Consider the following 24,455-nt stretch of genomic DNA (forward strand, 5'->3'; position numbering starts at 1 on the left):
AAAGAACTAAAAGGTGTTAATCTTAACTTCAATAGTTGAATGAAAATCACTGAAAAAAAGACCAGCTAAAATGACCCACCGGAGTTCTTTGCGCCCCAGGACTTTGATGTCCTGACAGCACTCCTTTATTTCATTGGAGGTGGCCGAGTGAGATTCCAAGAGCGGATTGTCAAATTTGATCTGAAAGAACGGAAGAAAGAGTTAAAATAGATATTTCATGCTATAGCAGAGATTAATAAGAGCTTTCTAGTTTTTCCTGATAACTCTTAAGATTCTGGACACTAGAGATGTCTGAACAATTAACTTGATTTACAGGGTCATAAAGGCTGTTTGAAAACTTCTTTACCATGTGGAGTCACATAGAGCAGCTTGGTTTTATAATTTAAAACACTTAAGGTTTGTTCAATCTGGACATGATGATTTGACACCAAATAAATATCTTCAATATGATAGTAAAAATCTACATATTAAAAAACAACAACAACCTGGGTTTAAAACTTCAGGATCCAAACAAAAATTGTTTAACAAGCAGCTGTTTAAAACACTGACAAGAAATCAAAAGGCACTGACAGGCATGCTATTATCTTTTTAGTGTCTTTTGGGCACCTGAATAATCTTAACTTTAGACTATAATGTTGCAAATCAAAGATAAGAATTTATTAGTTTTAAATATCGACTAACTTAAATTTTATGTATCTACTGTTTTGCAAACTAGAAAAGTAAAAATGTCTGGAAACATAGCATGCTTCTACCTTTAACCAGAAAGGGAAATAATTAGTAACTGATCATTTACCAAACTTTTTAAAACTGTTTTGATATTTCATTTAAAAAAAAAAAAGCAACATGCCAAACAATGAGTAAATTTCAACTATGTTTGTTTAAAATGACTCTTCTACAGAAGAATTTAAAAAAAAAAGGAACAGGTTTGTTTAAAGGTTGAAGTTAATAGCAACAATCTTACCTCGCTGGCTTTTGCCAGAAAGTCGACAGGGTTTTCGGCCTTTAGAAAAGCCGTCACTGTAAAACTGTGGTACAGCGTCAAATCACCATCGGTGTATCCCTCCGCCTACAACGCACACAGCTGCTTGGTCAATGGCAGGTCAAATATCTGGGATCTTTGCTTCCCAGTACATTTCTAATGCAACATGTCATCAAGATCAGGATACATTTTTTTATTGTACCATGTACATATTTAGACGCCTGAAGCTGATATAAAGAGGTGAATTGTGCTTGCCTTTGGCTTCTTGACAGCGACGAGCTCCTTCACAGTTTTGACCTGCACCTCCACCTCTTTGAAGGCGTGCTTGGGGTCAAAGAATTTACTGTCGATTTTGTCTGGGGCGACGTAACCTATTCAACACAACAAGAGCTTGTTTTAGATATGCAGAAATGATATTACATACACAGTTATCCAAAAAAAAATAGAAAAATAGGACACCTTGAATTTTAAATTATTTAATGTTAGCATGTCAATGTTTAAACTGTTTTTTGTTTTTTTTATCTCAGGGTAAAAAGAAATTTAATTACAGGTAAGCACCAAAAATTAACTTTGCTGATATCAACAAAAAAAATTGTTTTTTAACTGAGAAAAACACTGGACACCGTTTATAATTAATGTTTCTCTTCTTAACTGAAAAAACCTCCGAGATGTTTCTGATAACCATCGACTGGTGTTTTTTTTTTTTATTTCCTACATTTATAGACTACATCAGAATGCCTGAAAAGGTTGTCATGGTCTGTCCTAACCTTTCAAATGACTAAATATATTAAAATCAGAACACACGTTTCAGTCACATCTCTAGCTGTCACCTACCTTGACAGACGACAAAGATTTCTGCCGACTCGTTTCTGGATGCTTGAGGCTTAGTGGCCTGCACCTTCTTGAAGAACTGCTGGAAGATCCACAGCAGCGGCTGATAGTCTTTGGAGCGGAAAACCTTTGTGATGAAAGTGCCACCTTTGGTCAGAAACTCACAGGCCAGCTTCAGAGCCATGAGGGTCAGGTGAGCTGAGGAGGAAAAGGAGAGATTTTTTAAATCTACTTCAAAAGCAGAAATGAACAATTTAATCAATGTTTTTGTTTATTTTACCCTGGGAAAAGGCATCGTGCTGCCAGTTGGTTCCCACATTTGGGGCTCCGTCGTTTAACACCACATCTGCTTTCCAAGTTTGAAGCTCCTTACGGAGAGCCTGATTGGAAAACGGAAAACATCTCAGGCAAACAAACTCCACTCTCTAACACTGTGGGACGGTTTTAAAGTGAACTCCTTGTTTGGCAGAAAAAGAATTGAGCGGCATTCACACCTGTCTGCATTTCTCAGTCGTGATGTCTTCTTGCAGCGTCACCACGTTGGGAATGGGCTTAATGGGGACCAAATCGACACCTGACAGGAACACAGACAATTTTAGTTGGCATACCAAGCACGCAGATAATTTAATTCAATACCTGTGTTTCAACACTATACTCACCAATGATGAGACTTGAAACAGGCATAAACTTTGATGCTACCTGCAACCTGGAAAGGACATTTCCAATCATAATTAAATTATTTAGCATTCTTTATTTTTATCAAATGCAAATTTATGGCATTATTTGAAAGGTTTCTGTACAAATGTCCAACAGTCTTCATTTCAAGCTTACATTTTACATACATGATCTTAATATCATTGAAATGTCCTGTGATTATTTTTTTAAATGATTTGTTTTGACACTCAACTCTAGAGAAATTCTACTCAAATGCCTAAATTTTGTACTTTGCTCTCTTAAATCACAAAATCTTTGCGACGCCAGGGATCGTTCTGGTTAGTTAAATGCAGATAACTATCTTTCCTTTATTCAGACAGCTCAGTCATGTTGCACACTCTGTCTGAAGATATTGTAATGTTAGAGATAAAAGTAGTCAGGCTGCTCACCATCCTCCAGGAGCAGCGCACAAATCCACCAGAGCCCTCGCTTTCTGCAGAAACTGGAACTTACGGTTCAACTGGATGAGTTTGAAGGAAGACCGAGACCGATAACCTGAAGACAACAAAAAACAAACCTTATGTAACAATAAAATCTCCTAAAATCTAAAGCTTAACCAAGAGCTAATGCTAACACCGACCAATGAGCCCTCTGCCTCTGGTTTTTTCTACTAACATTACGGTACCTGTTTCTTTCGCCAGATGGTAGAATTTATCTTTCCTCGTCTTTCCTACTTTTAGCTTCTTCCCCATCTTTATCCTGGTTTGTTAATTCTGGACTACGGTGCTGAAAAGTCACAACTGTCCCAAACTCATAAAAACAACACGTGTGAGTGTCTCTGCGCAGATGTTTGACGTCACGCTGTCTCTTCTTCTTCTGGTGTTTCCATGTCGTTCAGAGAAGATGGCCCCACCTGCTGTCTGCTGAGTATAATGCAACCCATAGTCTATAAAAAGCGCTTCTGGTTGGGTTACTGTTCTTAACGTTTCTGTATTAATGCCAAAATTGTTGTCTACATTCAGTGGTGGGATGAAACGTAGTAGATGTACTTCGTTACTAGTACATTTTTCATGTATCTGTACTTTACTTGTAGATTTAATCGTGCATACTTTCGACTTTTACTCGACTACAACATACTTTTACAGTAAATATCTGTGCTGTATATTTCACTACGTTTCTATAAAGCGTTGTGTGACGTGACTTACTAATTACGTGTTTCGGGTACAGCTGTCAGCCATCGCCTCCCCCTTTCACTCGCAGGCGGCACTCTAATACATGTGTAGTGGTTTTTTCTGAGTGGAAAAAGTCTGTCTAATCGTCTGTAGGAAATCTCTAACCTGTCCAAAGGAGCCTTTTCAATCATTTCAAATGTCCAGTGACTTTCTTCCACACGCTTCCATACCATTCTGACTGACGTGACGCTGTTTTTTCACTATTCTGTCCCCCATACACTCACAGCTACGTGAAGAATATATAAGTTGCACAAACATTAGCATCAGTTCATTTTTTGTTTTCACATTCTTTTATTACAGTTGCATGAATGTTGGGGAACAACAGCCTCCAGTGCAGATCTCAGTGTTCAGAAAGGCCTGTTTCTGGACCGTGTGTTGATCAGTCCCAGGACAGAGAAGGCACTGGCTGCTGCCGTCACCAGACTGATGGCCCCCATGGCCCGTGAAGCCTGCAGAGACAAGGAAGAGCACAGGACTCAGCATGACCAGACTCACATTTTATTTTGAATTAGTAGTAAGCCTACAGCATATTCTGTCCCCATACACATAGAGCTTCGTGAAGTGACAGATAGCTAAACAGTGTCCTGAGTATAGTAAAAATTTAACAACTCAGACTTGAAAGTAAAGTTGACATCAGTTTGTCTTCATCTTCATTAACAATGTTTCCTGGACAAATTTGTGAAACTGTAAATAAAAACATAAAAATGAACCCATAATATTATAAAATATTTGCCTTAGATGATTATTACCTAAACTATTTGTGCTTAAATGACACTAAAACAATCATTTATAAAACTTCCTCAAACTAAAATAAAGAGAAACAATATACATCAATTCTGTGGCATTAATACAAAATGTAAACTGACAAACAAATGGATAATGCCCAGCTCTTCCCTGCATGCTTCTAATAAACAAAATGGCTGACCTCTCCTTGATTACAAAAACCCAATTGCTTCCTTCCAAAAGAAAGATGCCTTGATAAGCTTTTTTTCTGGGATTTTTGAAGATGCCTAACAGTTCCTTCTCCCTCTCTTCTCAATCTACCTCCTTCAGTTTTCTAAGCCCATATGCTGCTCTATTGAGCATATGGGCTCAATAGAGCAGCATATGCAGGTTTCATACACTGCAATGAAAATGAGTGCAAAGTTCAGAAAGGAAATCTAAAGGACCCTCGGATCCCCTAAAACAGGGGTCCCCAAGCTACAGCTCGCGAGCTGCATCTGGCCTGCCTCCTCATTTGGTCCGGCCCCCTGAACAATACCAGAGAGCATTCAGTGTTTTTTTTTTTTCATATATATGTGGATTTTTCTTCAACCACCAGGGGGGCTCTTGAGCAGATATGAAACATAGTTTTCCTCAATGGAATATATACTAGTCAGTACCAGTCACCGTTTTGATCAGGGTTTTTTTTTTTCCATTTGCATTCTGCGTAAAAATCTATCTACAAACGCGAATATGTCGTCGGCAGTAATCCAGCCCCCGCCCCCGGTCCACAGTTTCACTCTCCTCCCCCCGTCAACAAAACTTTTCTAAGGTTTCTTTCTCGAAAAACTAAGACTGGCCCCTGACCAGAAAAGGGAACAGTCATGTGGCCCTCGCAGGAAAAAGTTTGGGGACCCCTGCCCTAAAGATTTGATCAAGATCAATTTAGAAAGTTTCTTGGGAATTTGTTTCACAGTATTTCAATTTGAGGAAATACAACCATTGTCAATGTTTAGAGAGGCATGAACTTATTTCTTAGAAACAAAAAATTGCCGCAAGATGAAACCATTCAACAGGCATTGTCTAAGGAGTTAAATGTGTCGACGATGCTCTGATGGCACATTAGAAAAAAGCAAAGCAAACAGTCATGGACCTGCTCAGAAACCCCTTCCCCGTAGCGTAGAAGGGTCACAAAGTGCTCGCAGTTGCTCCCCAGCAGGTCATAGGACACCTCCTGGTCGATGAGGACTTCAGCTCGCTGGATGATCTCACGGACAGGCAAAGGCGTGTGGTTGTCGTCATACTTGTTGTTGATGCGGTACGAATCATTTCCCACCACCTCCTTCAGCAGCTGCATGCGCACCACGGCCTTCCTGCTGAACACCGACTTGACGCTGGACATGGCGGCTGCCTGGCTCTCATCTGTGTGAGACACCATTTTTCATCATTAAAGGTAAAAAAAATGGAGAAATCTTAGTTAAAGTTACCAACACGTCAGTGAGTTTTTGAACCTCATATCTCAAGATGAAAAGAAAAGCAGTTCTTGTAGCTTGAAAAAGCAACTATGAAAAAGCATTGTAGCTTTGACTGTATATTTGCTTTCCTGCAGGAAGCTGTACCTATGCCCTCGGTCTCTATTCTTTTGCATCCTCTAACAGGTTTCTTCCATTATTGACCTTTATTTAGCTCCATCCATTTTCACAGCTTTGCCCCGTGGCTGAAAATCAACTTTTAGCTAAGCCATGACAGATCCTGCTTTACATCTGTTGAGTGTACTTAATGCAGAGGAACTTTACTGTAAGCAGGTGCTTCATATTTGAGGGACGGAGGGCAGAGTTTTACTCAGGTTAGCTATGGGAACACTGGGATTTGTCTCTGTCTACTGACCAACAGGAGTTAAGTTGATGATGTAACCATCTCCCAGGTAGAGAGCCCAGTGCTGGTATGCTGGTCTGAATATTTCAATGAGGTCACCAGGTTGAGGGTCAGCAGAGGGCTCAGAAAGCTCAGGGTCATTAGAGGCCATCTAATACACAGAGCAAAAAAGACAATTATTTTCACAAATTACCCTCTTGTTTCACAAAAAGACTGTTTTGGTAAATAAAACAACTAGAACAGGGATTGGCAACCTATCAAAAGAGCCATTTTGCCCCATCCTTCACAAAATAAATATAGTCTAGAGCTGCAAAACGTAACACAGCTTATAAATGTTTAAAAGTTTTAATTTTTAACTTTTTTTAACCTGTTATATCAGTGGAATGCAACCAACAAAAGTGCAGTGTGTATGTATAGGCCTATCCTGAAATTAATTAATCACTGAACTATGCAGGCCTATTTGAGTTCTTCACATATTTGTTTAAAATTAAAATAAAAACTAGCACACTTTAAAATAAATAAAAGACAAAGACACAGCTTAGCTGCTTTAAAACATTAACATAAAGTTAAGAACGTTTGTGACAAGTCCAGTTCAGTGTGCTCTCATCCTCTCATCCTCGATCGGGTTACTTTCATGGCCAGCAATTAACCGAAGCGCCTGAATATATATATATATATTAAACTACATCAGCTTCAGGTCTAAATATGGTTTGAATATCTCAATGAGGTCACCAGTTTGAGGGTCAGCAGAAGGGTCAGAAAGCTCAGGGTTAGGACTCCAAACACATACTTTTTCATGTTTACATACGTCTCAGGAATGACACTCCATTTTTCAAAAACAAGTTTGTTAGATTTGTGGAGGCTGTCAATTTCACTCCATTTGTGCTCTTTAGAGAGAGTGGGCCCTCTAATGGGCGACTTCTTTCAGCTCTCGGGTTTTTGAACTTGGACACTCATAACTCTTTATCCGCTATGTCGGCCAGTTCGATTTCGAGATCGGGCTGACTCACTCCTGAGAGTGAAGAAAATTTCAACTGGGATGTATCGATGTCCAGCAGTGTGACAGGAAGACCTTATTTTATTTTGAAAGTTTCTTTTTTGACAGCTCCCTGCCTCTATGAAAGGGGTAGCTAAAAGTTTTCAGTAGCTTCTGAGCCAAAAAAATCTTTACACAAGTAAAGATGTTTTTTTTAACATATGTAAAGAAATCATAATTTCTTGCTTATGTGAAATTATATAATGACATATGATATTTAAGATTAGAATATGACATCAAACCAATTAAAAAACATTCTTAATGTAGGAATTGGGGTCTTTTTGGGTCTTAAAAGTATTTTGAAAACGTGCTTTATCTGACATACGAGCCTCATCGGAACCCGAATTCTAATTTTATTGAATATGACTGTAAAGGTTAATATGAGATGATTATTCATACAGTACAGCAATAACAATAATACAATAACCAAGACCTTTTATTGTAATTAGAGCCACATGTTGCAACTGGCCCTAAAATCATCTTTTTTTCCGTGACGCCATCTTGGTTATCATAATATGAAGCGTGTCCTACGTCACCATGCAAATACATTATTGGAACCAATTACAATTACAAAGAATCAAGAACCGGTTCTTCTTTTCCCATCCTGAGTCACACGTCCATGTACTTACATTCACAGCTGGAAAAAAAAAAAAAGCATATTAATGCAAACAGATGTTCAGTTTACTTACAGCAGAGTTTGGTGGTTGTTTATCCATCCCACATCATCCTTCCACAAATTCTGCAGACAAAAGGAGACAAGATTTCCAGCCAATCAGATGTTTGGAATTCTTCAAATGAATTTCTAAATTTGAAAAATTCTTTAGGTTTTGGTTAAATTTGACATGAATGAGGAAATGACAAAAATTTCCTTGTTAAAGAGAATGCTACATAAAAAGTACACCACAGAGGTCACATAGAGAACACAGCAGCACAGTCACTCACACACAAACACACACAATACACATATGAGCTCCTGTGTCGCCTGTTCTGCTACAATAGCACCAACACAATGTGGAAACTGAGGGAAAAATAGTTGAATTCAGGTTGTTTTTCACTAAAGGAACAAGTGCCTCGTGATTGTTTTCAGTTGTGTATTTTTTTTTTCTTCAGTTTTACCAAGTTAAAGTGTGAGAGAATGAGTATCAAAGTTTTGGTGATCAAAAAATTTAAATTGGATCAAAGTTGCCATTGAATGAGGGGAAATGTATATCACCCTGGGGGTGCAGAGAGTATGTCTATTGCATTATTTATTTATGATGGTGAAGCTGCAAAAAGGCCATGAATTAATTATCAAAGCATAACTCTATCAGGCTCAGAAAGTAATCTACTGATGTAAAAATAAAAAAAAAGAGAAACATATAAAACTATGTGTACTTACATGATAATAAGCTTGCTTCTATGTTAGCAGTGTATTGTAAAGGCTTAGAAATGTCATACTTACTCAAACACCAGCAGTATTTTCTTCCTCACCATTTTACTTCTCCATCTTAAATCCACGCAAAACTACAGAAAAATACAGCAAAAAAAAGAAAGAAAAAAAAAAGAGTGATTCAAAATATTTAGGATGAAAAGCACTCGCTGAGTTGTTTGAATCCCAAACTAGATGTTGGAGGTTTCTCCTGGAGCTTGTTCTGTGTTCACGGTTCTGACTGATTGTAGTTTCTGCCACTGTTGCTGCCACTGTTGCTAAGTTCTGTCTCTCTGACACAAACACGCACACAGACACACACATAGAGTCATTGACAGTCACAACACAAAGAGGCTGACACATGCATGCGAGGCACTGAGTGCACTGCTATTTTAGTCTAAATGAATAAAGACCATGTTAAGCTAAAAGTAAAAGAAGAAAAAAAAGCACATTTCAACCAAATAAATGGAGGCTTTTATTAAAAAAAAAAAACATAATTTTTCATTAGTTTTATCAGAACTTTATAATCTATTAATGTCAACTTAATTAGAAAATTGTGATATAATTCAGACAAAATGTAGTGAGGAATTAGGAGTGGAAATTACCACTGAGAAGTGGAATTTAACCTGCACCAACGCTCACATTCAATCAATTAGTACAACATTTAGATTATAACAGTATGAATGGACTGTGACAGTACACATCACGCCTGTAAAACTGAATAAATTTAACCCTGATATTCTAGATTTGTTTACAAAATGCATGGTGGAGAAAGGGACACTATTACATTGCCAATGCAACAAAACCAGCTTTTTAAGAGGCTAGGAAAATAACAGCAAGAATTATTTCAAAAGATTTTTTAATGGATCCTGCTCTATTTATCTTGGGACCCAGTGGTCATAGCTATAGCCAGTATTTTGATAGATATGCGTCTCTTGCATGCCAAAAAAATCTATTGCACTATTTTAGAAAAGAACTGATAGTCTGAGTGTCACATTTTGGATTAGACAAATGTTAACAACTTTTCTCTTGGAAAGAATAACATACAAAAAGGGCAGCAAGAAAAATTTGAGAAGGTTTGGTCTTCATTTTATTCATTTGTTAAAGATGCAAAACTTGTAGATGAAGATAATTAATATAAGATGTGTATGACCGTAGTAAATAAGATTAAAGAAAATTGTTGATGTGGGGAAATGTAATTGGTTTCTATTGTACCTGTTTGACAGCCTTTATGTGTGTGTGTGTGTGTGTGTGTGTGTGTGTGTGTGTGTGTGTGTGGTGTGTGTTTCCTACCTTCTTCTTTTGTCTCTTCTTATGGTTGATTTGTTTATCTGTTTGGTCATTTGTTTGTTCCTGACCTAAATGTTTATATCATATGTTTATTCACATACAAATATGCTACAAATGTGTTATTGGAACCCATACAAACTTGGGCTATATGTATGTGTGAATTATATCTCTGGTTATTAAGGATATAACCAATGTATGAATGGTTTCTATACAAATTCATATAAAACAATGTTTTTTTTTAAAAAAAAAAAAAGAGTAGAACATTCTTACAGACTTTTTATTTTTATATGTATATTTCAACTAGTGTTTTTATGCAGCTGTGACCTTCGTAAACTTTTGATTACAGTAAACCGGGCGCTGAAGGTTGCATAAATTCTGCTCGCTGATTGGTCGATGGAGGCATCGAGTCATCACCAGTTCCCGCCCCTTTTTTGATTTTCATCAAGCTGGCTCAGTTTGGTCAAAAAACAGAAGATTTCAAAATAAAACAAGTTTGGCTTTAAAAAAATCATTCTGAAGCTTGTAAAATACATTAACTTGTATTGAAAATATATGAAGTCAAACTTAAAAGAGTAAAAACTCTTTAAAAATAATTTGATAAATAACCACAAAGATTTACAATCAGGAAAATGTACTGTAATTAACTTAAAACATGTCAAATTCTTCTGAGATTCAAAAAGATGATGAAATGTAAAAGTTATAATTATAGAGTTTTTTCATTGGTTCTAATAAACCTTTAGGACCTCATAGATATAGTATGATAACATAATTGCAATATAATTATAGCAGTTTAATCCTTTCAGTTATTATGAGCTCAAGTTATGCTCCATGCACAAAATACCAGCAAGCAACAGAAGTTTTGGTAAGCCAGAGATTGGCCAGTATCAGCCTGTTCTGGATTTTATGGACAGAGATCGTTTCAGACATTGAGATACAAATACTCATCTGCTAAACAACTACATGTTTCTTTCAAATACGGCATCCATTATAGGATAAATAAACTGTTTTTTCAGCAGTACATTATTTGTACACTAGAATAAACTAGCAGAGAATAAACTAGACCTAAAACACATTTTAAGTGTAAATTTCATTTTCCGCAATGTGACGGCTTTTATTTTTTTAAACGTGTCAAAGTTGTATTTCCGGTGGTTAGCTTGCCTTTGCAGCGGTGCTGGATACAAACAGAAGGTTAGGCAGGTTGGCAGCGACGAATCTTGTGCGAAGTGCGAGAATATTTAGTGTCAGCGTAGAACATCTGTGTTTGTATTATGTGAAGTGGACGCCGATTTATTAGGACTGTGGTGAGGATATATTTACACTTCTGACTAATGTTAGAACAGACCACATTGCCGCTGCCGCTACTTTCACTAGCCTAGCTTAACTCGTGCTAGCTTCATAGCGGTTCGTTAGATATTACACTTCGAGTTTTGTAGCTTGCCTGCAGGCAGCCTAGAAAACAGGGACATATCTGTTTAGTTAGTAATTATTTAATATTTTTAAAATATCAGCAATTTAAGCGTCAGTTATGTTATGGATTTAATGAGTATTAAATTTTGTTAAAGATAGCTTTTCTGCAGAGTAGCCACAATATTGTGGAGCTACTTTAGCCCTGTTAGGCTTTAATCTAAATAGTACGATGGTGAGTTTTGTGCACGATGTCTATAAAGTGTAAATAAATTAAATGCGGTTTGTGTAACACCTCCTGTGTCTCTAGATTGAGCACCATGGCTGCTACTAAAACGTTCAGGCGGACAGATTCAGCTCGGGGGGACTTTTCTCCTCTAAAGCACTTTGTTGTAGCCAAGAAGAAGATCAGCGATTTGTTTGAACAACTTCTCAGCTACGTGAAAGAGACATCAGAGTTTGTCGAAGGTGAGTTTATCAACTTCTGACTAAACGTTAAAGAGCTGTCATCTGTCTTTTAGTTTTTTTAAACTGTTCTGTGCTGACAGTCATCAGTGGGAATGAGGCTCTGGGGACCATCGCGACTAAAGATCAGAAGGTGGAGATTCAAACCTATGCCGACAAGCTCGCAGTCATTAAGGAGGTGCTGGCTCGCAGGCACATGAAGGTGGCGTTTTTTGGCAGGTAAATGCGTCACTCCTCACCTGAGGCTTGATATCCTGCCGTAGAGATTTTTCCTTTCTGTTCTAATATGGGATGAAAATTACAATAGCCTGGGTAGGTGTGTTTCACTTTCACTTTGCGGTAAGTTCATGTTTACAAGTATATGGCAGATTTCTTTTAAATAACAGAATTAAAAATAAACAAAACAAAACAAATCAAACAAAAACATCTCAAGGCCTGAAGGTCTTTGGCTGTGATATGTGGCTTATTTGCTCTTTTTTTGTTATATTTTTTTCAACTTTATCTTTTAGTAAATAAAATGTACCAACCTCAATTATTAGCTTTTTTCCATCTAAGGGGAGGGTAGGACCCTCCATAGCTCACTGAGGGAGAACTGCTGTGAGTGACATATGTTACACTCTGTAATGTTTACTTGCTAACTAGTTGTTTTGGTGACATGCCTGGAATAAGCATTTCCTGTCCTACCACCATGAATAAATATGTGTTATTAGTTGAACTCTTTTGAGAAATCAATTGCAACTGTGTGCCTTGGTCAGCACAGGACTGAACGTTTTATCAACAAAAATAAGGGTTAAATATGTGGAAACACCTCGTTTACACTGTTGTGTATGGTCTAGGATCTGTCATCCTGTGGCCCTGTTTCTCCTACAAAGCTACTAGGAATGTTGTTAGAATGAGTCATTATATGAGGACATGGTAACTATAAATCTGGTAGCCTCAGCACTAGATTTATGGGTCACAGTTGTTTCAGGGTTGTCTCAGTGACAGACCTGAATCCCATAGAAAACATGCTGGTTTTGTTAAATGAGATTGCTGAGGAAGGGACTCTGAGCGATGGAGAGCGATGAGCCAAAGACTCATCTCTCTGTGTTGTTCAGCTTTGTGAAATGACCTTAAAATGTTATTGACTGTCATTTTAAAGATATTTGTAGTAAGTGTATTTGTGCCACCACCATAACTTTAAAGATAATGTACTGCAAAGGTCATCCAAAGGTCACAAACGTAAGATATGCACACCTTTGTTGTTTTTTTTGCTTCATCTCCTAATTGAAAACAGTAGGAACTTGGTTTTGAACTAAAATCACTGACAACATCTTGGTTTGATTTGAGTAACAGGAAGTGGCCTGTTTGACCTGTGATGCTTTCCTTTAGGACCAGTAATGGTAAAAGCACGGTGATTAATGCCATGCTGAGGGACCGCGTCCTGCCCAGCGGGATCGGTCACACCACTAACTGCTTCCTGAGCGTTGAAGGCACTGATGAAGAGAAGGCCTACCTTAAAACTGAGGGCTCAGAAGAGGAGAAGAGCATTAAAGTAAACTTCTTAGTTTTTGTCTTAGCTTCTGTCAGTTTTTTGTTATTGCAAATATGTCTAATCCTTGTCGCATTTTACATCAGAACTATATTGTCTAAAGTAAAGTTTTAACAGAATTTCACAACACAGCTTATTTTAATGTAATGGATTTCCTTCTAACTAGACTAACTCTGCTGCATTTATTTGGTTTTCAGACTGGAACAAAACTAGTGTATAGTAGGAAATATGAGGGGTCATATTCTGTCTTTTTATTGTGTTCATATCACTTCTCAGTATCTAGTCAAACAAAATGAAAGGGGCAGGAAAAATGCAGATGAACTGAAATGTTCTTGCTGTTGTGAAAGCGTTAGTAAAGTAGGTCAGACTGTTAAGAACACAGTCTGATTGAATTTGTTCCTTGATAAGAGTTGAGACTTCGTACCGATTCCTAAAGACAGGTTAAGGATTTAATTTGTTAAGCGAAAAAGAAAATGTTTCTCCTTGTCATAATTTGATCCACTGGTGGTCACGGGTATTTCAGGAATGATTTTGATTACTTGCAGTTGCGTATTTCTGTTTAGGAGTTAATATATTGTCAGAGATTGCTTCCCTCCACGTTAATATGAAACGCGTATGTCTATATGTGTTTATTATTCTTCCAACATTCATCCCATCTTTTCCGACCCGTTTGCAGACTGTGAACCAGCTGGCTCACGCTCTGCACATGGATGAAAGCCTGGACGCCGGCTGTCTGGTCCGGGTGTTCTGGCCAAAAACCAAATGTGCTCTGCTCCGAGACGACCTGGTCCTCGTAGACAGGTAGACATACAATCACACCTGGAAAACCTGCACGACTGCTGCATAGCAGTTTATAAAGCTTATTTTAATGTATAAATGCATTGTTTTTTCCCCATTTCAACATTTGTTTGGACATTTTTCTCCCTCTAGTCCAGGGACAGATGTCACAACGCAGCTGGACAGCTGGATTGACAAGTTTTGCCTGGACGCTGATGTCTTTGTGCTGGTGGCAAACTCTGAATCGACGCTTATGAACACGGTATTATTTTACACCGCCGTCCTGTGAGATTTATTTATTTTACTAGAGGCGTTAAGCAGGTTAGATAAGTTTTAAAGTCTTTTATTCATTATGAAACTTGGCATAACCTGTCATTCCTGTAATTAGCTAGTGCTGTCTGTTAAATCTGTCGTGTCATCGTGAGATTTGCAGGACTGGTGTCCTTAGCGAGGAAGCAGAGTTGTGCTAACGGTGTAACTGCTTCATGTGTTGTTGAGGGTAGCGGGGTGGCTTTTTTCTTTTTAGCTCTTGGTTTATAACGTTTGACGAAGATATGTTCTTTGATATGGAACAAGTACATAATTAAAATGCAGACTTATCTCGGGTATGTTTTTTTTTATTTTAAAAATTCCATAAAGTTAGGAAACATTATCATTATACACTAAGCATATGAAATGCTTTTAGTAGTCACTTAAGGTTTAATTGAGCAGCAACGGTTTAATTTCCAAGTCACTTATGTGTACTAAAGAGGCCTGTGTACACACTTTCTATCCTGAGCTGGTTAGATTGCAATCGTCTGTGAGTACGCAGCCTCAGAAAGGCTCCACTTGTCTCTGTCCGCTCAGGCATTCATGCAATGTGAAGCTAAACACGGTCACTGCTGCTCTTAAAGAGAAAGCAGACTCACATTCCTGTGCTGGCTGTCCACTGGACCTGAACCAAATTCTGACACGACAGAAGATTAATAAATGTATTTTGAGGTTGTATAACAGCTTTCGTTTAGAACATTTCTGTTAGCTGAAAACGATGTACCGAATACACCCTGACGTTTTTCGCTGCCATGGACTTGTCTGAGTTTGTTTTCTGAAGCATATTATTGACCTTGTGTCTGTATTCCATTTAGGAAAAACATTTTTTCCACAAAGTGAACGAGCGTCTCTCAAAGCCAAACATCTTCATCCTTAACAATCGCTGGGATGCCTCGGCAAATGAACCAGAGTACATGGAGGATGTGAGTTAAAACTCCTGCTGTAGCTTTCATGCCACAAACAAAAAGATCTTCTGATTTTCTGCCCCTCTAAAATCCATTCCTAGAAACTGCTTTTGTATGATGACCTTACTTATTTATGTAATATTGGTGGGTTTTTTTTTTTTTTTTGCGACTCTATCATGAAATCTCATTGAAAACGAACCTGTTAATATTGATACATTTATTATTTATTTTTGCAGGTGAGGAAGCAGCACACAGACCGCTGTGTGAACTTTCTTGTGGAGGAACTAAGAGTTCTCGACCGTGATCAGGCACCCAACCATATTTTCTTTGTGTCTGCAAAAGAGGTGCTCAACTCCCGGATGCAGCGAGCGCAGGGCATGCCGGAAACAGGTGAGCGTAAAATACAGTTTATCCTTTACTCTGTTCAACCAGGGCAGAGAAAGATTGTGTAGTAGTCTCAAGGATGGCTTTTGTTTATTTATTCAGCATTTTTTGTGTCCATTCTTATTTGTTGTTTAAGTATTCTATTTTTACTTAGTGAAAAAATGGAGAGAGCAAACAAACATTTTTAATGCTAAATTAAATTTTATATATATCATTTTTTTTAAGGTTTAAATAATATATATAATTTATTTGAAGTCTCTAAATAGAGTTTATGTAACGTTATGTTATACTTTTATCCCACAGGTGGCGCTCTGGCTGAGGGCTTCAAGGAGAGACTAAAGGAGTTCCAGAGTTTTGAGAGGAGGTTTGAGGTACACAGACTAGCGTTATGTTGAGGCTTAATATATGGTAATATAATTACCAGCAAGGCATGTTGATTATATTACAAACTGACTTCTGACAGTCATTTCAGTTTCCGGTCTCTTCACTGAATCCCCTTTCTGCAGAAAAGCAGAGAAGGGATACAAGTTGATTAACAGATAATGACTTGGAGTTTTTTTTATGCAGCTAGAAAGGTTAGTTTACTCTGTTCAATTGATGTAAGTCAATGACCAAAGACATGATGCAAATATTAGCCCGTGACTTTTTCAGAAAACAAAGTGCAATAGTTCTGCTGCAGTAATAAATGTCTTTTTATTGTTTTTTTTTTTTTTTCCCAGTCATGAGTGTCTTCACCTGTCACCTTTTCCTCACCAACCTTTCCCTCCTATCAAAATGAGAACCACATAAGAGCAGGATCAACACCTGCAACTGGCTTTCCTTCCATTATTGGACTAACAGTCGCATCAAATCTCTCTGGTGTAATTGTGCTGCTGCAAAAAATAGAGAGTTTTCATCATGTAGTGTGATAGTGGTTTTCAGTAACCAGAGAGCCAGCTCAGAGCCGCCACATTAGTTTGCTGTAAACCTAGACTTCCAGTGAATGTTTGAACTGATTTTGTTTCACTCAGAGGTTTTTGGAGGATTGCAGTGCAGAGAAACGGGTCCAAGGTCTCTCCCCAGAAAACTTGCTAAGCCCGGAGGTTGGGCAGTCATTTATCCAGGAGCTCGTCGTGTTTTTTAGTTAAAAAATATTTAAAGTTGACATAAAATTTCAAAATATCACTTGATAATTATGTGTTATTGGAAGATTAATTCATGAACACCAATCATAAAATCTTAAAACAAACACTGGGTTAGTCTGATGGGGGAAAACTCCTGGTCAGTTTTTTTTATGTTTCCCCACTCAGAGCAGGCACCTGTAGGGCCCTTTAAATACGTGCCTGTTCTTCAACCTGCGTCTTCATTGCTGAAGTCTAGATTCACTTAGGTGAGGTTAACAGTTGTTTGGTTTCATTTGACATCTGTTTGCATTTTTCAGTTTAATATTTTCAGTTTTATTTTCATCTCAACATATACCATTTTAGCAAAATGGTATATGTTGCTAATATATTAGCAACATATATCTTGTATCTTTGAGAAAATCAGCAAAACTACTTAGAAGTTTGAGCCTTGAAACATTGGTAATTGTTGACTGAAGCTGTGTTTATGAACTAACCTAAGCTAGAGCTTTTCTGTTTAGCTAAAACATATTTAAATCAAGGAAGTCAGTTGCCCGTTTCCTTCCAGTAATCAGTTATAAACAGCAAGTTGGCTGGAGATTTTAGTCTAATATTTAATGTGTAAGTGCGTCAGATCATGAAAACTGGGCTTACTTCCAGATTGTATTTATTCATAACAAAGATCATGCTTAAGTTTGATTAACATTGAACAGATCAAATAAGAATAGACAATAACTTTTCCTGACGTTAGTCTAAACGAACATCCTGTTAGGAACAGATGAGTTTCCTCCTGTTGTTTTTAATGTCAAGATAAATCTTTTATGTCCGTAAATTTTTGTTCACTCTAGAGCCATAGGACACCACATTCCTACGTTTTCTTGTTTTGACATGTTTTTTTTCGGTTTTTTCGTTCTACAATTTGTCTGGTTTGTCATAAGTTTCTATTATTTCCAAACTTTTCTGTGGCTGAGCCAACACACAAGCCGTGACCCTTTTGTATGTGGGCTGCGCGACACAAGGTACACACTCTGCTGCCGTCATTTTCACGCCTGTGTCTCCACTTCTTTGCCTTTATCTTTGGTTAAAAGCAGCAGGTGTCTATCTTGTCCTGTTTGTCCCCACACCGCATGCTTAACTCATGCAGGCGGTCCGGCAGCACCCAGCGTACCTGTCACAGTAAACTTGTGTGTTGTGGCCTCGCAGGAGTGTATCTCGCAGTCAGCAGTGAAAACAAAGTTTGAGCAGCACACTATCAGGGCCAAGCAGATCATAGAAAAAGTCAAGAACATCATGGATGCCATCAACATTGAAGCAGCAGAGAAACGGTGAGCATCCCTCTGCACGTCTTCCACTCTTGTTTTTCTGTTACAGCTATTAAGAATTTTACAGTTCATAATAAACATTTTTTTTTTTATCAATGTCTTAAAGGCTATAACAGGTAAACTACATAATAGAAATCTTCCGAGTAGTTAAAGTTAAGCGTAATGTGGTTAAACAATTAAAAACAACTTCAGTTGAAATGTAAATGCAGTAAACACAGTTGACTGGTCAGTTGCTTGGGCGCTTGTATCCGCCATGACTTTTCGTTTTGGACTTTCAGAGTGGCAGCACTGGAGGACAGAGAGTATCAGAGAGACCGGCTGGAGTTTGTCAGGAATCAACTCAACTTGCTGACTGAAGAAATAAAAAAGAAGATCAAAGCCATCAGCGACGATGTGGAGTCCAAGGTAACAAGAAGTGGGATGACTTCATCCTGCCTATGCGGATAACAGCAACCAAAACACCAGTAAATATGCTGTCAGACTTATGTACTTGTGTTACACTCAGGTGTCCATCGCTATGGGAGAGGAGATCAACCGTCTTAATGTGATTGTTGACGAGTTCCGCGGTGATTTCCACCCTTCGCATCAAGTCCTCAAACTCTACAAGGCTGTAAGTAAAACTCTGTAAAAAAAAAAAAAAAAAAGAGCTGATCGCTCTAGTTAATTTGGCACACTTCAACAACAAGGCAATTCAAAGTACTTCACACCATGAAACATCATACAGTAACCCATTATGAAACATAAAATAAACATGACATTTTGTGAAATCCCATCATCAAAAGCAAAAAGCAAATATATATCAAATTTATTTATCAATGTTCCAGCTATTATTAATCAAAGGCAACTTTAAATCTGCAGGTTTTTAACTTTGATTTAAAGGAATTCAGAGTTTCAGCTGTTTTGCAGTCGAGCAAACTTCCACTGATCTGGAAGTTTGATTAGTGAAGCATAAAAAACTGAATGCTGCTTCTCTATGTTTGGTTCTGGTTCTGGTTCAGAGCAGAGCAGATCAGAACCAGAACCTGAAAAAGTCCTGAAAAGTTTGAGTTCTGGTTCTGGAACAGCAACTTGGAGTTGTATTGTAATGTACGCAATCATAATCACAAGTATTTATGCTCGCTATGTTTGTTTTTGCTATGAGCTCAGTGGTGAACTCGGATGGAAGACTGCATTGGTTCTTGTAATCATTTCTTCAACATTAGAATAAAGTGAATTCATCTTCTGAGGGATTTTCTTGCAGAATCTCAAATATCTTTCTCCTGATTTTGCACTTGTGCTGAGTGTTAATCTTGCAGTATTAAATTAAATACCATAGAGTAGAGTGGTAAAATATGGAGAGAGTTTCCAGTCCATCTAATTTGTGCAACTTTTTCAAACTTATTTTTGCATCAGATCGGTTTAGGAAAGTGTTTCTTCTCTAGCTGAGCTGAACTTCCTTCTTTGTCATTGGCAGGATCTGCTGAAGTATGTAGAAAAGGGGATGGGAAAGAACCTGGCGTTCCGCTGCTCCACTGCCATCAATGCCTCTGTCCAGTCTTCCCAGCAATACATGATGGGTAACTGACATGACAAGAAATCCCAACTGATTTATAGAAAATACATTTCACTGGATCATTTTGACTTCACCTAATCAGAAGCATTTGGTCACCTGACTGTACTATATTTGTCCTTGCTGAATGCCTTCACCACATGCCTCATTATGCTACAAATGTGTCACCGTTTCAGACCTGCATGCAGGCTGTGTCCTCTGTGACACTGATGCAGGTAAACTGGTAATGTGGTCGTTGATAAAATATTCAGGGTGCTGTTACAAAACTAAACATTGAAGTCAAGTTTTTTTTTTTGTTTTTTTTTTTTTTTGAAAAAATGAAGACGGGTAACTATGTGTATGTTTGTTTTTTCTTTCAAATACTAATGTTTTTCGTGTGTGTGTAACATTTCAGATAGCATGGTGCCTTTGCTTCCCTCAACGGCTCAGAGCCAAGTCCACATGCTGGTGCCCAAAAAGACGTTCGACTTGAGCTACGACCTGAACTGTGCTGCCATTTGCAGTGACTTCCAGGAAAACATCGAGTTCCAGTTCTCGTTGGGCTTGAAGGCTTTAGTGCACCGCTACCTGGGTTCTGTTAATGCACAGAGAGCTCTCAAACTTGTAGATCCAAACTACCAGGTAGCTACTGAGATGGGCGTAATGAGACCTCATGTTGTGTATTTGGGGGTAAACCAGCCTAAAGTTGAAGTTGTTTTATTCTGTAGAACTGTAGAGCTGTAGTCCCTGTAACGCCTTCGTCTGAGCCCCCATCCATCGCAGCACCGCCCAACGAGAAGGCTCTGATGACCCAGGAAGACCTGATGATAGCCATGGCAACCAACTTGGCATCCATCACTTCCCGCACCTCAATGGGCATCATCGTTGTTGGAGGAGTGGTATGTCCATTTGAACTGTGTTCGTCAACCTTAGACCATCACAGAAGCGTCTACAGATCAGAACATCCTCCTATTTAATTATGGTCTAAATGTGTCCTTAAAAAGTCTGGAAAAAAATTAGGACTATAAAATGTCTCAAATGAATTTAAAACATTTAAGTACGTCTTAAATACATTGACCTCAGGTCTCAAATTTTGTCATGGCAGGACTAATTAATGAAGATTTTTATTTTCTTGTCAAGCTGAAATTTGAATCACATCCAGACGTCTTCATTTCGCTCTTTGACTTGAGACGGTTGAGGCTATCTTCTACTAGCTGCTAATATACCCTAGCTAACGCTTTTTTTGCCTTTATCATGGCCACAAAGCCAGTGTCACAGTTTTTACTATACTTGACCAGTAAGTTCCCTCAACCAACCTGTTTATAGATTTTTCTGTCTTAAATTTCCTTCAAGGTGCCATGAAAAGGTCTTAAATTTGACTTGCTGAAACCTGCAGATATCCTCTTAACAGTTTGTCTTAAAGCTTCTGACTGTTTTTTGTTTGTTTTGTCTTTTGCTCTCAAGGTGTGGAAAGCAGTCGGCTGGAGGTGTATTGCCCTGTCGGCTTCCCTCTACGGCCTGCTGTACTTGTACGAGAGACTCACCTGGACCACAAAAGCGAGAGAGCGAACTCTGAAGCGGCAGTTTGTGGAGTTCGCTACTGAGAAACTGCAGCTCATCGTGAGCTTTACAAGTGCGAACTGCAGCCACCAGGTCCAACAGTAAGTCCTGCCTGTCCAATAACCTGGTAACTGAAAGATCATTTTGTTACGTGTTGTTGGGTAAATTCAGTGACTATATTCATAACTTTGATTTGCAGTATTGTAAAAAACCTATTGAAATCCATTTTCCCCTCATCATGACTTCCTCCTCCTCTAAGCGGTGTGACTTTGTCTGCAGGGAAATGGCCACGACGTTTGCTCGGCTCTGTCAGCAGGTGGATCAGACGGAGAGGGACCTGGAGGCAAACATCCGTCAGCTGACCACTAATATAGATAAGCTGGAGACCGTCCAGAGCTGCTCAAAGACTCTGCGGTGAGTCCTGAACGCGCTCTCATGAGTACACCAATAAGGGGAATAGTTTGTAGCTTCTCACATAATTCAGCAAGTTTTACTGTGTCTAGCAAAAGTATTTATACTCCTTGAACTATTTAGCAGACTTTAATGGATTTTCTGAGGATATTATGAAATATACCAGCAGAAAGTATTTCCATAATTTTGGAAAATGAACATGATTTTCAAAAAATGTAAAAAAAAAAAAAAAAAATGAAATGTGCCTTGTTTTTGTATTTAGCCTCACCGTGTAGAAACTTTGTAGAACTAATTTTTTCTGCAGGTACAGCTGCCATCGCCATCTTTGTACATCTACAGATAGAACTGATGCCTATTTTTTATTTTGCAAAGCAGCTTAAACTTAGTTAAATTAGCATCTGCTAACTAAAAGCGGACATATTGTGCTTTCTTGAACAAGTTGGGACAGGTTTGTGTTCCTCACATGTTGTTTTTGCACAGAGTGCTTCAAAAACCAGCTGACCAAACATACTGGAGCTGGGGTTGCTAGGCAACAGGGCAGTGCCCGCTGATTGAGACTTAATAATCGGGAGGTTTTTGAAACCGCTCGTTTTTCAGACACCAACAAAACATTTAGTTGTTGCCAAAAAGTGGGTGACAAACTTCTTTGGTAAATTTGGTTCATGTTTTATACATTTTTCTATTTTCTGTGCAGGCATAAAGCTACAGAGCTGGAGCAACAGCTGGAGGAGTTTACCAAGCAGTACCTGCAGCCTCAGGACTCTGCAGTCTGCTGATGGCGATGCTGGAAACTGAGTCAACCAAAACATGGAACTCTTTCTGCACGCCACTGGGGGCAAAGCTGATGTTCCTCGGAACAAATGAACCTGCAATGTTTCTCAGATATTAAGACTTTTTTGTTTTGTGAAAGATTCTCTTTGTGCTCAGAAAAAAAAAACAAAAAACATTTGCTATTTTTGTAGGTTTCACAGGAAAAATTAAGTATTTTCCCTGTTCTTAATCCAGCCAGAAACATCAGGTGCTCACAAAAAAAGCAGTTGAATTAAAAAGGAAAAATCTACCTAAACGAACAGTGGTTGTGAAATTTCTCTCCACCAGGGGGCAGCAGGCATTGGTCAGATTGCCACGTGTTGGATTCAGTTTTTTGACACCTGCTGTGACTTTAATTGCAAAGATGCCTTTTTTATTATTGTTTATGGAGAAAATGAAGACTTTTGCAGACGTTTGTTCAAACGGGATCAGTTGTAAGTGGAAAAAAAATAAACACGTTATATTAAAAGTGTAAGGAAATACTAAATATACGCACTGTAATCGTGAGCTGGAAGGAAAGCATGTACTGTAGTTTTATTTCTATTTTCTAACAATCCAAACTGTATAGTTCAAAGACTTTAATTATCATCAGATATTTTATATTATATTTTATTTATACATAGTACAATGGGCTTGCAGTTACACATCACTGCGTTTTGTAAACTTTTGTGTTTCCTCTCAAATGTGTATCAAAATTTGCTAGATTGCATTAAACCTGAAATTATCTAAAACTTGACTTTGTGTTTGCATTCACGTTTTGACAGCACTGCACCACTTTTACAAGCATTTAAGTTGGGGTGGTGGTGGGGGGGTGTCAAAAGTGCGATTCGTGACGCTTTGACTTATTTTGTGCGATTCCCAACCAGAATTAAAACTGATACACATTCAGAACCACAACACAGGCAATGGGTGGAGATTGAAACATTTAACATTTTTATTGGGACATAATTTTTTACTGAACTGCGTCTCATCCCTTGATGTCTGTTTCCCACATGGCAGACATCATGACCTTGACATGAGGGAAGCTAAGGTGGGACATGGCTTCAATACGTCCAGGATCCATTTTGATATCAAAAGCAGAACCACCACATGCTGTTTTCCACTTCAAGTTAATAAGCAGAACCAGTGTAAGGATGATGCTCTTGCTTTATTTTTTATTTTTTTATCCATTTTTATGTTATCTAATGCATTTTACATTAATGTTCGATAACCCCAGCGTAAAACTGCCCTGTTATTTGCGTTAGCATGAATGAGAACATTTGCGATTTTTAAAAAAAAAAAATTTATGACAGCTCCACTCCTCTTAACAGCTGGTTTTGAATATTTGCCTGACCTTGGGTCCATTTACAGCCGTGTATTCTGTAGATATGGGCAATTTTACAAACAAATTTCATTTTTGTTAGCTGCTTACCAATTCCTAAAAATCAGCTCACATCTATTTAGTTGAATGGCATGTTCTCGTTCTTTTCTCACGGTATATTTATAAACCAATGAAACAAGAAATAAATTACTAATTAAAATAAAAAGTCTTAAAAGTTCAAATTAACTACATGTACATGTATTTTGTAGTCAGTTTTTCATCGCATTTGGTGATTTTGCTCAAAAGTTTCTTAATGTAAGATTCATGGCCTACAGCTTAAGATGATGGTTGGATATTTAGTTTTTAATGCAATTACATTATGCAGTAATAACATTTTTAAAACCATTTTACAAATGCTTAAATGGGTTAAAATCTGCTGCAAGGCTTTTATGAACAAAAACTTAAAAATAAATAAATCAGTGAGAATTGAAATTGTTGATTAAAAGCTTTTTTATTGGTTACAATAACTCATGGCAACATATCAGTATCACCAAGCCACTGTACAAATACAAAAAAAGGTCTGGTGTGAAAAAGACTATAAAAATTATCTCATAACAAGTGATTATAATTTCACACAATAGC

General features: G+C 38.0%; 3 protein-coding genes across 4 annotated transcripts in view; 1 reads left to right on the forward strand and 2 right to left on the reverse strand.

The window, feature by feature from the left end:
* The window catches only part of ftsj3 (FtsJ RNA 2'-O-methyltransferase 3), an 8,996-nt gene extending 5,655 nt beyond the window's left edge, over positions 1–3,341 (reverse strand). The window contains exons 1-9 of the mRNA XM_007542574.2: positions 3,150–3,341; positions 2,914–3,019; positions 2,470–2,516; positions 2,305–2,384; positions 2,091–2,190; positions 1,814–2,008; positions 1,235–1,350; positions 962–1,066; positions 80–180 (exon numbers count right to left, since the gene is read on the reverse strand). Of these exons, the coding sequence (XP_007542636.1) occupies positions 80–180; positions 962–1,066; positions 1,235–1,350; positions 1,814–2,008; positions 2,091–2,190; positions 2,305–2,384; positions 2,470–2,516; positions 2,914–3,019; positions 3,150–3,216 (917 nt within the window). The 5' untranslated portion in view covers positions 3,217–3,341. The remainder of the gene's footprint in view (positions 1–79; positions 181–961; positions 1,067–1,234; positions 1,351–1,813; positions 2,009–2,090; positions 2,191–2,304; positions 2,385–2,469; positions 2,517–2,913; positions 3,020–3,149) is intronic.
* A 626-nt stretch (positions 3,342–3,967) lies between these two features.
* plaat1 (phospholipase A and acyltransferase 1) lies at positions 3,968–12,255 on the reverse strand. Its single transcript, XM_007542587.2, has 6 exons — positions 12,116–12,255; positions 8,751–8,812; positions 7,999–8,048; positions 6,286–6,424; positions 5,552–5,820; positions 3,968–4,145 (listed from the first exon to the last, which is right to left on the reverse strand). Exons 3-6 carry the CDS (start codon positions 8,023–8,025, stop codon positions 4,044–4,046), a joined length of 537 nt encoding a protein of 178 aa, XP_007542649.1. The 5' UTR covers positions 8,026–8,048; positions 8,751–8,812; positions 12,116–12,255; the 3' UTR covers positions 3,968–4,043.
* On the forward strand, positions 11,142–23,249 carry mfn1b (mitofusin 1b). Of its 2 annotated transcripts, XM_007542600.2 has the most exons (18): positions 11,142–11,308; positions 11,722–11,879; positions 11,960–12,095; positions 13,248–13,410; positions 14,084–14,208; positions 14,338–14,446; positions 15,309–15,416; positions 15,635–15,788; positions 16,086–16,153; positions 18,086–18,207; positions 18,483–18,609; positions 18,710–18,814; positions 19,658–19,760; positions 20,148–20,374; positions 20,461–20,631; positions 21,197–21,393; positions 21,572–21,706; positions 22,398–22,485. In XM_007542600.2, the coding sequence occupies exons 2-18, from the start codon at positions 11,732–11,734 to the stop codon at positions 22,477–22,479; spliced, it is 2,280 nt and encodes a 759-aa protein (XP_007542662.1). In that variant the 5' UTR covers positions 11,142–11,308; positions 11,722–11,731; the 3' UTR covers positions 22,480–22,485. The 2 variants fall into 2 exon arrangements, with proteins under 2 accessions (XP_007542662.1, XP_016521423.1); XM_016665937.1 differs by lacking the exon at positions 11,142–11,308 and having other exon boundaries at positions 11,732–11,879; positions 22,398–23,249.
* Positions 23,250–24,455: the final 1,206 nt, after the last annotated feature.

The sequence above is a fragment of the Poecilia formosa genome, unplaced genomic scaffold (assembly GCF_000485575.1).
Source record: "Poecilia formosa unplaced genomic scaffold, Poecilia_formosa-5.1.2 Scaffold10, whole genome shotgun sequence".
In the NCBI taxonomy this organism is placed as follows: domain Eukaryota; kingdom Metazoa; phylum Chordata; class Actinopteri; order Cyprinodontiformes; family Poeciliidae; genus Poecilia; species Poecilia formosa.